The following is a 13,905-nucleotide window of genomic DNA, read 5'->3' as shown; positions in this document are numbered from 1 at the left end:
ACCACTACAATCAACTAAAAGGCAACACATGAGACCAGCAGTTCTTTCTTTTTATTGTCTAGGTATGTATTGTCCTACTGGAAAATAAAGTAGAAATATGCTATTGTGGTTATGCTAAAAAGAAAAAAAACACAAGCACCCTGCAGCCATTAAGGCAAATGCAAGTGTGCATTAGGGTAGAAGAGCACACCTGTCATTACCTCCTCCTATACATAATGTGTGGCATCTGGAAAATGGAGGAACCTTCAAGGGCAGAGAAAATAAAGCTGCTATTCCTCTTGGACAGACACCAAAGTTGTATGTCATTATTTCAGATTATAGCAAAAAAACAAAAAAAAAATGCCTTCTCCAGTCTTTCTGTGTTTTAGCTGCTTCAGTCTCTTTGTGCATTTATCAATACTATCTCTCAAGACCCTCATGTGATACAAATACATTACCTTGGTTTCCGGCACTCTGCTTTGATGTGCATTTTGAAATATCACATCAGAAAACAGTGATGGAAACGGCCAACATTAAAAATCCATTAATTTCCGAAAAAGGTTTTACGCTTGCTTGAAGTGTTTTTTGACTAATGGGAGATGGAAACATATTTGTCAAATAAGTTCTGACGTAGCGAACATTTAACACATATGACTGTTCAGCTGACTGCTGGTGCTATCTCTTCATAGTTAATGGCACCTGTCATCGGCGTATTGCCCTGTCTGCCACCGCAAGCTTCATCAACTCTGCATAATGTATTTGTCTCCGGATAGCAGTTAACATGGCAAATTCACTGAATAGACAATGCAACTTGCCCAATTTCTGCAGTCCTCTCTCCGTATTTGGTAACATCTACATATTTTACTTATTATTAAAGCCATGATGCAGCATGTTGCCTATATCGCCATCTTCCAATGAAACAAGTGTAGTTTTTCCGCTTCAACCATTTGATGGAAATGTATCTAATTCGCATTTTCTTTCTTTCTTTAAATATTTTTTGCAAACTTTCAAAAGATTTGCTACACATTCAGATGGAAACCTAATATGATTCTTGATATTTAGAATTAGTCAAGAAAAAAGAGACTGAAAATAAAGGGGCACTTTTTCCATCTATGTTACCCTCAAGCAGGCAGTTCAATTTGACTGGCAGAACAGAAAACATTCTACCACACAGTAACAGGTGGTATTTTTCTCATTGTCCACTCTTTCACTGACACTAATGCACACATATTATTCTGATTTGGGACCAGTTGCTGACAGGTTGTCAAACAATCAAATCAGCTGTTCAATCCCCTCTGACCTCAGAGACCTAGCAAGGAACTGTCATGATTACTACAATCCACAGAAACAAAGACAGCGCCCATAGCACCACTTCATCAGTGCAGGGTGGCAGCACTTACAGTCACATTTGACATGTATTGAATGAATTAGTCCACTAGGAGAGGGAGGTGATAACTTACTATATAGCCTAACAGTATACAAGTCCCCTACCATTCTTGACTCTGAATACATATTTATGTTATGTTAGTCTGTAAACTCATATTTGTAATTGTTAACGTGGCTGTGTGTGTTTGCAAGTGTGAGTTCAATAATGTATTGCACAGTATTTCAAATTTAGATTAAACCCTTGAATGTTAACCTAAAAAAACTAAAAAATAGTTTTCCTGGAAACACAATATGTTGTATTAAGACAAAATGACATCCGCGGCATAATAGGATATTTTTCATACTTAATTGTGATAAATTGCCTGTGGATTGCTCCTATGAAAATGAGTTGAATCCTGACGTGCTTTGCATAACTCCCATTAAAAATATGGGCGGGGAGGTGACATAGATTTATGTTCTGAATGTAACATGATAAATGTGGATATAGGTGCACTACAGTAAGTTGCTTTACTGTAATATACCAGTGTGGGATGGGGGGCCATTTATGTGTTAATGAATGAGACGTCCAAGTGCTAAGGGCTATATCGCTCTGAAGATCTTTTTAATTATCTCTTTCCTGGTTTCTCCTCTACCTTTTAGCTTTATCCTCTCCTCCAGCTCTGTATGTATTGGTGTGTCTTTGTTATATCTCTGCTTTAGCCTTGGGAAGTCTGGGGGGAAAAAAAACGATAAGTGGAGAAAAACATGGATTGGGTGAGGTTGGGCAAACGTAGAGAGGAGAGTTTTTATTGGCAGAAGGAGTATTCGCAATAATGAAATATTCCATCCTTTCAGAGAATGAATGGAATGGAACCCGCGCATGCCGACGACGGTAATGGTGCTTGTATATACTCGTACTAGATTGCTAGGTATAGCCGTGGATGTGAAGAAGGCTCTCATTCATCTCCCTCTTTCTGTCTGGCATAATAAAATAAAATAAAACGGAGCCCTTGAAAATTGGCCTTGATGACACAGAATAAAGGAATTCAGTGGGGCTGGCTGTGTGGAAGCAGCCGGCTAAGCAAACACTCTTAGACCGTGAATCTTAATTAATACTACGTCCACGCACATAGCAACACAATTAATTGGCAAAATATTGAAATTGCCCAATTTGTATTCTGCAATATCAACATCCCAAAGGGCTGTTTGATTTTCCCAAAGATAAAAAAGGTTAAAAAAAAACAAAAAAAAACACAGCCCCTTAAAGTGGCAGCGCGGTCGGTGCTACAAGTCTAGTTCAGACATGATGTTTGGCACTATGTAATTATTTTTCAGGTATTTAAATAATCAAAAAAAAATGTATTGATTTTTGTCAACAATGACAGACATACTGTATGTCATATATTCACATTAAAAATAAAAATAGAACCACTTTTATTTTTTAAGGATAGGGTAGCATCAACATGAAAACATAACAGACACGCCCTTGTTTCACTCACTGTCTGCCTCTGCATCACGTCAGTGCGTCACACAGACAGACAGACAGACAAACACATACACACAATTTGTATACAGTGTGTATGACAATAATAGTGGAACACATTACTGGTCATCAAAGCTTCCTACGAGCAGCTCCAACAACAACAGCAGCTCTGTCACCAACCTGTCTGCACCACGTTCCAATGTATTCCCAAAGGAGAGAGCGATGAAGCAATTCTCCAGAAGGAGGAGAAGGGGGAGGAGGAGGAGGAGGAGGAGGAGAAAAAAAATGGCAGAAAATAGGGGGATGTAGAACTGACAGACAGGCAGGAACAGGAATGGTTGTAGCGCTTTTGGAACTGTTCACCTCATTATTCAGCTTTCCATTGAGGGGACCCACTCCACCCTCCCCACTGTATGTCCACAGATTGGGCTGTATATGTTATAAATCAGCACATCTGCAGTCTATTAAGAGAAGATACCAAACCAGCTCTGTTTGTGGTGGGTAAGCAGAAGCAGGAGCAATGCTGAATGAACAGTCTATTACTAATAGTGCAGTAGCAGCAACTGCTGCTCACGTCTCTGGTTCCAAGTGTCTGTCATTGCCTGTGTGCGGTGTGGTTTCTGTGAAGTATACCATATATTGAGATACAGTATACTTCAGTGAAGGGTGATATCTGAGAACACCCGGCAAAAAATTTCATCAGCCACATTATTTATGTATGGTGTGCCTCAAGGATTCAATTTCAGAATGTTCGGTTGATCAATATGAGGTTCTCAACATATCAGTGTTTTGTCTCATAATAGCATCTCAGTTAAATTATATGCAGATGATATTCAGCTCTATCTCTCAAGGATTTCAGATGGTTAGCTACATCTGTTTAGCTGATACTGATCAAATACACTTAGCACACCTCTATGATAGAATGTAGCATTTGAAGAGTGTTATTGACTGCCAGGTGTTAGTGGGAGCACGTACCAGGTATGCCCCCCCCCCACACACACACACACTATGATAGTTTGAATATACTGTAAATTGTGTTCATGAGATGAAAGCGGCTCTGTGCCTAAGTGACAGGTGCCCTGCCTGAATCGAAGAGAAGGCAAGGCATCTAAATTTAAAAAGTGAATAGTGTTTCCAAAAAATAAAAAGATGCGTTTGTCAACATTTCTTTAAAACTTTTTTTTTTTAAAACAAGCAACAAAAACTAGCTGAATGTCCATGCAGTTGGTTTTCATTCAGAATATTCTATTATGGTTTGCTATGAACAAAGATAAGTGTCCGCCTCTACTAGATGACACGAGAAATTTGAGAATTCGAGAGAGAGAGACAGAGAGAGAGAGAGAGAGAGAGAGAGAGACAGAGAGAGAGAGAGAGGGAGGGAGAGAGAGAGAGCAGGCAAAAAAGTGTTGGCAAATGAAAACTGACAAGGCCTTGAATTGGAAACGCAACACAACCTTTGAACCCCACGTGGAAGATAGCATTAACCTCCGAGCCTTGATACGGCGGGCGTGTGCTGTTGACTGTGGCAAAATGGAGTGACAGATAGAGGATGGATAAGGCTAATATCTCAGCAAAGGCACGACCATCCCTTTTCCCTCGGTGACAGCCGGATTACTCAACCATGCTGTAAGCCCCTTAATACTTCCACACTGAAAAAAGTCAAGCAAAGCAAAATGTAGGCCATACTAGACACCTCATGGTTTCCATCAGTGCCAAGTTGCGACTCGTTGATGGGTTGTTACTGTTAACTCATTTTAACAGTAACAACCCGAGCTAAACACGAGAGAGCTGGTGACATGCCGCTCCGGGAAGTTTCTTTTTGTTGTGTTACAAATCGACCAATGAGTGAGTAGAATGCATATGACATCACTGTAACCTGACACAGCAAAGCATGGAGTCTTATCGGAAATGTATAAAATGTAGATGCATTGCTGATCCGAGAGGGCTGCAGGGAAATGGAACCAGCACAGAGGGGTTCAATGCCAAGCGGGAAAAAGATTTAGTGTCGGGGGAAATGGGCCGAGCCAAACAGTGTGTCTCCCCAGCAACAACCAGAGCTGAATAGTGAATACATTACCCACAACACAATGATATCCAATATGACTTGGAGGGTTGTAAGGGAGGGCATCATGTAGTAGGAATGGATGGATATACCCAAAGCATATGCTTAGTGTCACCCACACATGGGCACACGGGAGCACACTGCATACAAAAGTCTGTCTTCAACATACAGATTTGTTGATTTGACTGCCAGGCTGCTTTTCCCCATCTGCTGCACGTCTGTCTCTCCTCGTCAGCAACTTATCCTCCAAAGATAAGCTCAGTAATTGGGGAAAAAACATGTGCACACACACACAACATCAACTTTTAATGTATGTAGCACAATCCCAATGCAATGTACACACACACACACACACACACACCCACACACACACACACACACACACACACACACACACACACCCTTGCACTTATATCTTTGTGAGGACACTCATAGACGTAATGCATTCCCTAGCCCCTTACCATACCTCTAACCATCAAAACTAATTGCCTAACCCCAACTTTTACACAAACCCTAACCTAAACCTCATACCTGAACCTTAAAACCTAGTCTTAACCCTCAAACAGCCCTGTTTTCGGGACAAACAGGCTTGTCCCGAAGGGAGAACCGGGCAAAATATCCTCACTTTTCAAAAATGTCCTCACTCCGATGTGAGCTTCAATTGGTCCTCAAAACGATGCCTATACAAGTACACACACACACACACACACACACACACACACACACACACACACACACACACACACACACACACACAAAAGGAACCGTTTTTCATTCTGATAAATATTGCCACACACCCGAGGAGGCCATATGGTCTTCGTCTGAAGTTCTTGAGTACTTCCCCTCTCTCTCTTCTCTTCTCCTCTCTTCTCCCTTTTTTCGCCGCGCCGCTGCGAGCCAAACAAAAACTCTTTCCCCCACGTCCTGACACTCTGCCACAAATCTGGCTCTCGGAAACGCTGAGCCTAGGGGAATATACAGCGACTGAAAATTGTTTAGACAATCCTCGCAGTGCACTCGCCCCAGTCTCCACACTGTAAACACAAACCAGCTGTCCCCAGAGTGCGATACTTATTCACAGGCTGATCTAAACCGTGAGGCCAACTGGGAGCGAAACAAGGGAGCAGAAAACAGGATGAGGGAAAAGAGGCTACAGGGCGGCGTTCACTGACTGTCACAGGCAATTGGAAATAAACACCGATATCTGACTTTGGAGGCTGCGGATGAACGGCAGTTACAACGTGTCAGTGTTTGTCTATCAAACATTATGACACGGCACTGATAAATGCAGAGCTCCGATTGGTCCATCACGGCAATTCAACGGGCAATTATTTCTCGATAATGCCCTCTGTCAAGGATAATTGCACGTTGCTATGGACGTACAGACATCGTTCTGATCTATCACCTCCTGCCATATCAATCCGATGACAGACGTCTACAAACAGTTAGGCCTTTACTCCTATAGGCCTATACTCCTTCAACAAACTATGGAATAGTTTCATTCAACACTACTTTGAATGAATCAGGAGAGCAGGGAATGATTATAGTTGAATGGTTTATGTCTGTGAAAGAAGATTCCAGTCAAGGTGACGTAAGTAAGATTGGACACACAGATTGACGTAGTTACCGTTGCTATGAGGAAGGTCCGAACTATATTCTGTACCATAAACAATAAAAGCATTAAAATAAATGAATTCATTAATATGGTTGGAGCCGTGTAATAAGCCAGATAATGTATAGCAAGCGTGTCATTCTCGAGTAATAAAGACCGACAAAGTCAGGGGCCTGCCTGACGCGCAGGGACGTATCATTCCCCTGTCCGTATGAAGAGACAATAACAACTTTCCTGAGACATACAGATGTACTGCCACTTAGCTATTTTTTCATTGCATTTATCCAGAGTGACTCAAACAGGATGTTGTCAGCGACGGTGACAGCCATTTGAAGTGAGGAGCCATTAGTTAATGGATAGGGGGGGCAACCTGACCTCTGAGAATCCGCCTATATCTTCGCTGCTTTCTACCGCCAACCGCTCGTTTTCCAGCATAAGATTACAATCAAAGAGGAGCGGGACAGGCAGACAGAGCAGGGGTCCCACCTTTAAGCTGTCAATCTCGAGACTCCCGAGAGAGAGTGCTGCACGGCACACACATATCCCATGATCCACTTCACAGAGTGTGGTGTTGAACGATGAACTTGTCCGTCACGGTAATGCGTTGGTGTAATTAGCACAAACCATCACATGTCTCCTGCTGCTGGCATTCCCTTTTTCAAGATGTGGAAGAAAAAGAAGAAAACTACAAACATTTAAGAGGATGAAATATGAATACCATGCGGAGAGGTATTTTATATAATGTATCAAAGAGGCATAGATTTGCATGTGCCCAGCTGAGTTGGTATGATAGTAGATTCGTTCACTATCATAGCTTACTGATATCAAAGGTTTTTCCTATTGCTGTTGCTGTCTATTGTCAATTGTTTTAAACAACAGACTTCGAAACATGGAGGATGCACAAACACTGAGTTGAGTACTCATATAATACTTATCCCAAGTAACGTTTCTTGGAGAAAGCCTGCGATGAGGAACCAAGCCAATTGCTTTCTAGTGCCATTTATAAACCTTTATGTCTATAAGTCAAGTCCTACGTATATTGTGTTTTCTTTTAGGTTGTGTATGTAATGGAAGCTGGTCCATAAAGGATACATTGGTCAAAAGTGTTAAAAGATCAAAATTAAAAAAGCTATTGACAATAAATGGGTTAAAGCAGCTCATTTGGATACTATTGTTTACTTGTGTGTGTCTATAATTCCATGACATAGGAGGGGGTACAGATGGATATAAAAGGTTAACGAAAATAAAATTGGTGGGAGGTCTGTCCGTGATCATAACAAAAGAAAAGAGTAAGCTATTGACAAAAAATATCAAAATATCTCTTGGCCATTGTGTACTTTTGAGACGGCCCCTCACCTCAGCTCTTAAGTTTCCCGTGAGTTGTCAAGTCACACAAGGATCCAATCTTCACTTAAAACAACAGCTTTTGCAACATCTGTTAGGTGTAGGACACCAATGGTAATTTAATAATTATTATAATTTTCCGATTCTGATCATTTCTGTTCTAAACACATTATCTCTTCATATCCGATTCATGTTTTCCTTTCCATCCTCAATGTAACATAGGAATCAGAAGGGACGTTTCTGCCTCTATCTCTTCATTCGCTCTCATGTGCTAGCAGTGACGTGGCTGTATCGTTGTCTCTCCCTGTGGCTCATTACTTCATCAGTGCAGTGTTGTTGCCCAACCTTTAGCCCCGCCGCGAGCCTCACTACTCCTCCAGCAAATGGCAGTGTCCAATTAGTTTAAGAATATCATTTATTCCTCTTCCCTTTACTGAACCTAAAGAACAGGTCCACTATCCAATAACCTTTGGAGTACACAGGCTGTGACTTTGCCTTCACCTCAATAAAGAACTCCATGATTGAATCAAGTGACTGAGGTCAATAGGACATGTGTTCATTTCCCAGGGTCCTCCAGGGGTTCCTGCAGGCAGGGGAAAAATATATGCTGAGTGTCTTCTGTGACATTTATTGGATGGGAACGAAGTTATATGTCCTTTTTTTCACCAGATTTCATCTCTTTCGCTTTCAGAAAGGGCTCCAGTAGTGTGTCCGTGTTTGTGTGTGTGTGTGTGTGTGTGTGTGTGTGTGTGTGTGTGTGTGTGTGTGTGTGTGTGTGTGTGTGTGTGTGTGTGTGTGTGTGTGTGTGTGTGTGTGTGTGTGTGTGTGTGCGCGTGCGTGTGTGATAGCATGCCGCGTGTGCTTGCACAGTATTTCAACCCCGTGGTCACGCTTCAGGCACCGGCACATACTACATCTGTCACTGTCGCTAGCGCGTCACCTCAATGTTCTGAAAACAAGTTTCACTGCTGTGCCTTGAAGGACAGACACTTCTCCTTCTCTCTCTCTCTCTCTCTCTCTCTCTCTCTCTCTCTCTCTCTCTCTTTCTCACTCCCCCTCTTTCTCCACTGTTCCCGTCCGTCAATGTCACTCCTTTCCCGCTCCCATCACTTTACGTCCGTCAGCCTGTCTTCCGTCAGCCGTCTCCCTGCTTTTCATCATCTCAACCTTAAACGTCACTTAAATCAAAGTACCATTCGAAAAAAAGGTTTTTATATACAGTATATATTAAAGTAATTTGGAATTGAGTTGAGGCTTGTTATGAGTAATTCATTTTCCACCGTAGCTTTCAAATGTACTTTGTTGATAAGAGATTAAATGGCTAATGCTCTATGGGATTCTCGTCAATGTGCCACAGTGTCTCCTCTTCCAAAGTAGAAGAGTCCATGAACTCATCATCACTTATGTAAAGTGACAAGATATTCAAGACAGCCAATCATATAAATGAACAAGACTATGTCATTTTTGGACAGGTGTGGAGCATAGAATATTCCTTGAATGACATCATATCTTATTTGCACTAGAAGCATCGTCTTCTATGTAAACATTGAATTAGAATTTAATAAGTGTAAACCTATATTCCATACTCATCTTTAGTATTACAGCATTACAATACATACCTCTACTGTTATTTGTTTTTAAATGTCATCATATATTAGATAATACTTGATATATTTCTTCTATAGTCTGCTGCATTGATCTAGGATGTTATGAGAACATCTTTTTGATTGTATTGTGTCAACTTTTATGATACTACAATAATATTCAAATGCATATGAATACTATTTAAGTATGAACATACTCAATACACATTGCTTAATATGAGCTTTTACAATGGCAATTACACAATAAACATTGGTGTACCTAATTTATTTTTTATATATTTGTGCAGTTGCACAAGTGTCTATAATAGCATTTTATGATGCATAATTACATATTGATAAAAATATGCTTATAGAGACAGAGCGGAACGCGTCATAATCGGAGGCCACGCCCATCGTGGGGGAAAGCAATACACAGCGCTCCATTCACTTTATATTGAATGACGCCTGTATTCTGCAAACAAACTTAATACAAACTTAATACGACATGCCTTTCACACATACACGCTACTTTATTTAAAGCCACGACTCTTGTCTGTCTATAAGAGCTGTTTTTGTGAAAAATTATTGAGTAATTTTCAATATCAAGACAAAACTCTTAACTAATGTATGCTAATGTTAGCCTTCTGCTGTAGACTAACCCTCACGTATACTCCATCCTCGCCAGGTCGGACGGGAAAAAACACCTCAATATTGAAAATTACTCAATCACTTTTCACAAAAACAGCTCGTATAGTGTGTCCTATAGCATAGCACGTGGTGTTACCATGATTGTATGTTCAGACTCCAAACTCATCAAACTGGTAAATGATTTCCATCCACAAAACAGTATGTTTGCGTGAAAAACATAATGTGTGAGTGAAACATAATGGCAACTTTGGTATACTATACAGAGTCTGTCAAAGCAAATCCTTCAAAGACAGTAGCTTACTGTTTATCATGGATCATGTCTGCTTGAAACCCAACTACCCTAGAGTTCTCCTTAGTCCAAGCAACATTGAAGCAATTAAAAGACACACACAAACACCTACTACATTAACAAGACAAGACAAATGTTTCGCACACATCGGTCTATTGATAGAGTGAGGACAACCTTTCCTTTAACATCCTGCGGTCTTGTTTTAAACTCCCCTATCTCAGCAGCATTTTGGCCAAAGGGGGGGGGGGGCTGTGTGTTTTACTAGCCAGCCCCAGGGTGACCCATGAATCCTAGTGACCTCGTGAGGGATGAAGCGCAGGGAGACATAACTCATCCGGGCAGCTTCAACAAGTCCTTCTCTGTGTTCCTTTCCTCAACCTTAAAGCCTGACGGTAAATTTAGTTGAACTCTCTGAGTAATAAAAAGTCTTCCTTTCCCTAGAGGGCCCTGGGCTTGGGAGTGCTGATCCAGCATTAGCCGCGATAACGTTTGACCATCTCTCTCATTATAATTCAGAAAGGTGAAATAGAAAGGCCTACTAGAAGGGGGTGTTATTATTCTAAATATGTGCCCAGGAGACAGAGCCTAGGGCAGGGCCAGTGTAAAGCTGACACAGCTGAGCAGCAGAGCAGAGGGGATGGACAATAAAGCATAGAGGGATATACAGTGTGCAAGGGGCATGACTGTGGTTGTTAACCCTTGTCACCAACACTTCCTTTATTTCCTCCACCAGTTTCCACTGTTATTTTGGTTTTGCAAGAACCTGTGCTCCATAGTAATTCACACAGGCTATCCGCACATTCCCCTAGCCTGTTGACTGTAGGCCTTGACCTTTTAACTTTTTGCCCTCTGCCAACCATACACACAAGCTTCATTCAATCACTCTGACTAATATATATATATATATATATATATATATATATATATATATATATATATATATATACACACACATATGTGTGGTTGCTGTATAGAGCTTGACAGATTCCTCATAGAGATATACTGCAGTGAAAGGTTGCGTTAGTGGCAACACCGCCACCCTTGACACTTGCAACGCCGACTCAGCGAGTTGACACTGTCACCTGTTGGGAACACGCTCAGCACACACACAGCTGCTGCGCGTCTGACAGGTGGGTCCGTGCAGTGAGCTTCCACCTGTCCCCCGGCCGTAAAAATGACCCACATTGGAACAAAAGTAACAAAATAAAAATGGGCTTTTATATTTTTAACAGCTTGTGTTAAAAGTATAATTAGGTCGATGCAATTGGTTGAGTTCAAAGTGCGAAGAAAGACATTTTGAGAGAAAATAAAAGTATTTCCCCCAACGAAAAGGTTTATTCAGGATAGCATCGAAAGGTAATATTGAGGAAATGTTTTCCCAGCATGTTTTCATAACCTTTAGAAAACAAGCTGCTTACTTTCTTTGAAGATAAATATCAAATTCTGCTACATTTGAGAACCATAAGAGATTCGGAAATAAATTAACATGTTTGAAAGAGCTCAGACATTTCTTATCTGGGTATAATGCCTGGCTTTCAGAGATAGTGTCTTGGTTATTATTGCTCAAGGGTTGAATGATCTGGTAGACTAATGTTTGATTATTGCCATTTTATGTAGTTATTATCTATATGTTATACCGTACATGTGTCTGCATGTGCATATTGTGTTGCATCCCTTTAAACACAAGTATCCCACCTCTTAACAGCAGTACTGTATCATGCATCAACACCACCACAACAGCACTTACTGGCTACTTCCAGCGATGCATTGTGACTGATGGCCTGGCCCAGGTAGTTGCGGGCCACACACACGTAGCTGCCGTCGTCTGGCTTGCTGCGTCTGCCGTGGACGATGCGTAGGAAGAAGAGGGAGCCGCTGGGCAGCAGCATGCGGTGGGAGCGGGGGTTGTCTCGGTCCGTCTCCACGCGCTCCCCATCTTTGTACCATTCCACCGTGGGGCTTGGCCGGCCCTCCGCCTTACAGTTGAGAGTGGCCGGTTCCCCTTTGGACACAATCAGGTCAGAGGGGTGCTCCACGATGCGGGGAGGGGAGTCTTCCTGCCGAAGACGAGACCCTAAGGGGGGGAAGAGGGATGTGACAAAACAAATAAGATAAGCTTAGAGGTATACATATACCTGACATGTTATGAGAATGTTTGTGTGAATTATAGGTGGGTTCAGCAATAGTGGAGAACACCTTCTGTCAAAATGAGTGAATATTTCCTCAAGATCTGCTGTGTGTGTGCCCTGAAAAATAAATGCTGGTCTTAATACACAGCCTAGGCTCCGTAGACAGTTTGTCAGTATGTAAATAAAGGGGGCACACCGGAGCTAGCAACATGCCAGTTTACAGTGGCCCAGGCCTGTGTATTAACACTGGATTTATTTTTTCAATGCACACACAGTAGCGGATTGAGATATTCATTGATTTCGAAAAAAAAGTGTTTTAGACAACAAGCATCCTCCAAAATCACTGACTCCACCTTTAATCCATGGTCAAGTCCGTCAAATGTTTCTACCACACAATAATGAGTAGTGCTAATCAGAATAGCTGTCACGCTTAAGTAATTACATTATTTTTGCTCTGCAAGTGCCTCGTACTGTGTATAGTAAACAATAATCCAGTTAGACCCTGTAATTACCACCCAATCCCATGTCACTCATGACATGTTTTTCTTTTTCTTTTGGCAACTGGAAACCCATGAGGCATTGTTAATGATAAACAATGCTGATATGTGAAATCCTAAGGAACTAATATCTTTCATAACCTGTCTAGCCTTAAAACATGCATTTGCAAAGAAGTATTTATACACAGTTTTTTTTATCTTAAAGGCTGAATTTTAATGAGATTATTGTGTTATCTGTGGCTCCATCAACAAAGGATCTAGACATGTATGTGTTCATGTAATTTCATATTCAATAGTTGAAGTTAAAAGTGGCTCTGTTACCAAGGCCAAAAATACAGGGAAGGCACACGCTCCCGAATGGCTGTTTTCACGGTACATCTCGTGGATGACCAGAGAAAACAAATCTGGTGGAAAATCTAAGTATATGTGCCCATCTATGAGTGTTCATGTTGAGTTTTTCATAGCTGCCTGTACTGATATTCCCAGACAAATCTAAATAATACACATTCTCAACATGAGCCGTCACTCTCTCTCTCTCTCTCTCTCTCTCTCTCTCTCTCTCTCTCTCACAGTATATACATTTATTTATGCTCCATCTCTATCATTGGGAGTCCATTTTTTACCCCCAGCCTCTGGAATCATTAAAGCGGCCACAGCAAAATATACGAATCAATACCTATACCAAACATACTCGCACTAACAACCACAAAATCACCTCTAATCCCCCATACACTGTTGAGATGTCAATCACGCCGCTCTTTTTTTTTCAAAGAAACGTGTGTATACTACGGGTCCCTGTGAAGCAGAGGACAAAGCAAAGCCGGCTAATGAGATCCAGGTACACAACTCCAATGCCATGGTCGGTAGGTACCTGAATGAAACATCCCCCCCTCCATCTCTTTCAAATCCCCTCT

At 41.4% G+C, this 13,905-nt stretch overlaps 1 protein-coding gene across 1 annotated transcript in view; it reads right to left on the bottom strand.

Annotated features, from left to right (window-relative positions):
* The window catches only part of LOC307261219 (roundabout homolog 1-like), an 84,534-nt gene that overhangs the window by 50,760 nt on the left and 19,869 nt on the right, over positions 1 to 13,905 (bottom strand). The window contains exon 2 of the mRNA XM_080041707.1: positions 12,113 to 12,439. Within this exon, the coding sequence (XP_079897833.1) occupies positions 12,113 to 12,439 (327 nt within the window). The remainder of the gene's footprint in view (positions 1 to 12,112; positions 12,440 to 13,905) is intronic.

Source organism: Ammodytes marinus (genome assembly GCF_949987685.1).
Source record: "Ammodytes marinus genome assembly, chromosome: 14".
Taxonomy (NCBI): Eukaryota; Metazoa; Chordata; class Actinopteri; order Uranoscopiformes; family Ammodytidae; genus Ammodytes; species Ammodytes marinus.
This window is presented reverse-complemented; position numbering and strand designations above follow the sequence as displayed.